Source organism: Porites lutea, chromosome 2 (genome assembly GCF_958299795.1).
Source record: "Porites lutea chromosome 2, jaPorLute2.1, whole genome shotgun sequence".
NCBI classification, from domain to species: domain Eukaryota; kingdom Metazoa; phylum Cnidaria; class Anthozoa; order Scleractinia; family Poritidae; genus Porites; species Porites lutea.
Window position 1 is genome coordinate 30288381 of NC_133202.1, and position 3117 is coordinate 30291497.

The 3117-nt window shown below is 39.7% G+C and overlaps 1 protein-coding gene across 2 annotated transcripts in view; it reads right to left on the reverse strand.

Annotated features, from left to right (window-relative positions):
• Positions 1-310: 310 nt before the first annotated feature.
• Positions 311-3117, reverse strand: part of LOC140928273 (acetylserotonin O-methyltransferase-like) — a 45577-nt gene continuing 42770 nt past the window's right edge. The window contains exons 1-3 of one of the 2 annotated variants that reach the window (XM_073378010.1): positions 2966-3117; positions 1538-1816; positions 311-847 (exon numbers count right to left, since the gene is read on the reverse strand). The exon at positions 2966-3117 is cut by the window's right edge and continues 482 nt beyond it. In XM_073378010.1, the coding sequence (XP_073234111.1) occupies positions 633-847; positions 1538-1816; positions 2966-3117 (646 nt within the window). In that variant the 3' untranslated portion in view covers positions 311-632. The remainder of the gene's footprint in view (positions 848-1537; positions 1817-2965) is intronic. The other variant, XM_073378011.1, reaches the window with a different exon arrangement.

Here is a 3117-nt window from a genome sequence, read left to right on the forward strand (position 1 = left end):
GACCAAGTACCAAAAAAATATTCGCGCGAGGGAAAATTAAATGAAAAAAATTCATGCACGCCAATTAACCCTAAAAAAAATTCATACAAGGAATTTGATAACGAAAAAAAATTCCTGCGGCTCGAAAATTCCCCACCACCTCTCCCCCTCCCCCCATAACTTTTCTAGTGGTCCGTCCCTGAATCAAAATTATGTTTCTTATTTCCTGTTAATGACTAAGCTGCCTGTAAGAGAAGGTAACGCTTTATAGGGCATTAGTCGCTGGTTTTGAAGAATTCAAAGGATCTTAAGCTTCCACATCGACAAATATCAACCACACACAGAGAGATTTATTTCAGAACAGGAAAAAACGAAAACGCTTAAGTCACATGATTGCAAACGTCAAGTTTCACGTGACCCGATGTCACACTGTAACGCCATACAAGTCCGTAACACTGCCAGAAACGCTCCCCCAGGGGCAGTTTTATTATGGTTAATTTGCGCTCGGTGCCATAGCCACTGCTGCCATGGCCATCCTACTAGGAAAGGATACCCAATTCTAATGTAATATAAATCGATTCACTGGCATTCAATGACCATAAGTCAATCGTAAGGCAGTGTTCAACCTAATTTTATGCAATAGTTGCTGCATGTTACATCTTTCTGCAGAAAATGGCATCTTGAGTGAAATAAACACGTTTCGCTTCAACATCTATAAACCCATGCTTTTCTAGGAGATGCTTGTATTCTGAAGCTGATCTCTCTTTTCCACCTGTGCACACCAACATTAGAAGGCTGTAAATGAAAGAAGGCAATGGGCCACGTTTGTCTTCGTTTAAAATCCGTTCGCAAATGAGGAGTCCCCCACCTAAAAAAAATAAAAGAGCTATGAAAAATGGTGCGTTGTTTGCCTTTTTATGGCAAGAGAGTAGCCTGAATTTCAGACGATTTTAGTCTCTCAGTTACTTAGGGAGTTAAAAGGTCTCCAACGTTGTCGAAGTCAGGCTAGCAAGAGAGATGACTGGTCATACAATAATCTTATGCGCCATTTTTATATGCACTGTCAACCGTTACCATGTAGGCTACATGCTAGATTAAAACGCCCTTTGTTACCAAAGCACTTCTTCATCAGTCAGTTCGCGGGCTCATTTCACTTAAAGACTAAAGACCGTGAATTCAAAATTAAAGTTCGTTTTGGTTACAATTCATGAGGGAAATCATTGTAAAGCTGTTACGGCGTTTCTTGTAAGATTGGACTTTAATATGGGTGTGTTAAGTGTTTTGCCGTCACTAAGCCACGATTTTTGACGCTCGTGTGAAGGATTTCATTCACATTGATCATTTACAGCTTTCCTGCTTGAACTGTAATCCTTGATGCTTTCTCAGTCTCTAATTAAACCAGAGAGATAATAAACCCCGTTTTCTTGATCTGAATTTGCGGAACGTAGTATTTTCTGCTTGGATTTAATTATGGCCCGTGACGGCGCACGCACGTACTTCCGCACGTGCGTGCTGGATCCCTTAAAGAACGTTAAAACCTTCTTTCTATTAAAATTACCTGAGGGTAAGCACTTGTAGACATTTGAAAGAATCAAGTCATTTTTATCCTCTGACCAGTTGTGGAGAACGTGAGACAACACATAGAGCTCAGCCTTTGGTATAGTTTCAGGTTTGAAGAAATCGCCGACCGCAAAGGAAACATTGGCTTGATTTGGGCAAGCTTCAACTGATGGTCGGAAGTGATGGGCTAAACTCACGGCTGGCTCCAAGTCACAGACTGTTATCTTCATTTCGGGGTAGACCTGACAGAAAGCATAGGCGAGAGTTCCCACAGCCCCTAGAGCAGAGAGAAATAGCAGGGAATTTTAAATTTCCATTTAAGCAAACAGAGTCATAGTACCACATTTACGACTAATTTTCCGAAAATCTTTCTTGGGTAAAATTTTTGTGTAAATCCAGCGAAAATTTCGTGGAAGACACGTAACTTAGAAAAAGGTGCCGTGTTTTCCCCATCCTGAATGTTAAAAACGGAAGTTAAGGCGTTTCTCCGTCTGTCTTATTTCTATGTTTTAAGGCTTTTTGCGGCCATTTTTCTGGTAAACAGGAGCGATTTACATAATTTCTTAACGGAATTTTAACGGAAGTCTTGAATTATGCCTCAGTCTAATGCAAATACCTCTGACCGGTTTTCCGGCGTAACCGTTGACATAGGCGCATGCTTGTCCTTTAATTTGAATGGATAAATAAATAAATAAACAGAGATTATAACAATATTTTTTCCTATAGAGTTTCGTGTTATAAATTTTCTATACTAAATTGGCCTAAGTATCCCCAGCCAGAGCTGTGAGCGTAGTAGTAATTAAAATGGGACAGCAGTTACAAAGCTCATGCAAAGTTATTCATGGAAAGGTACAGAATGAGTTAAATTCGACGTTTTAAACCAAGTCGTGCTAACTAAGAGCGGCAGTAGAACGACCGGTTTGAAACAGGCTTTGCCTTTCTGCGACGTTCGCATACAGGGTCTTTTCCATGAGTAGTTTTAAGCCTGGGTTTAACAGGTTACTTAAGGCAAAATTGAATTAAAATTTGTTACCCTTATCGTCAGGTGGTATGTTGCGTGTCTATCTTACTGAGAATCGTAAGTAATTGACAAATTGTCGACGACTTTAAGAAAAGAAGAGTGAGATACGTTTGGAATGAAAATCTGACTATATTATGCAAATTACTTAAGACATTTTTCTTGGCTCAAAATTTCTCTATATTATTGTATTCATTCGACTATTAATTTAGTTCAGCCGCTGTGAGACCAAACGCGGTTTCGTTCTTTTTGATCGTGGTTTCTTTATATTGCTCGTTCAGAAGAAGTGGAATAAACTTCAGCCAGAATTGTTTTCACAGTGCTGACAGGCAAAGGTTTTTCCATTGTTAGTCTCACACTTCTTATAAAAACAGCGTGTGATGTATACGAACTTTCCGTTTGACTTACCTCCTAGATCACAGCAGCTTCTGTACGCGCTTAGATCAATGGCTTTAGCAGCAGCATAACTTCCATAGAGTGAATTACAATGCATGGCACCCAGGAATCGTAATTTGGCTTCTTCGGTGTTATAAAGGTTCACAAAATTTTCCTCTGTAGAC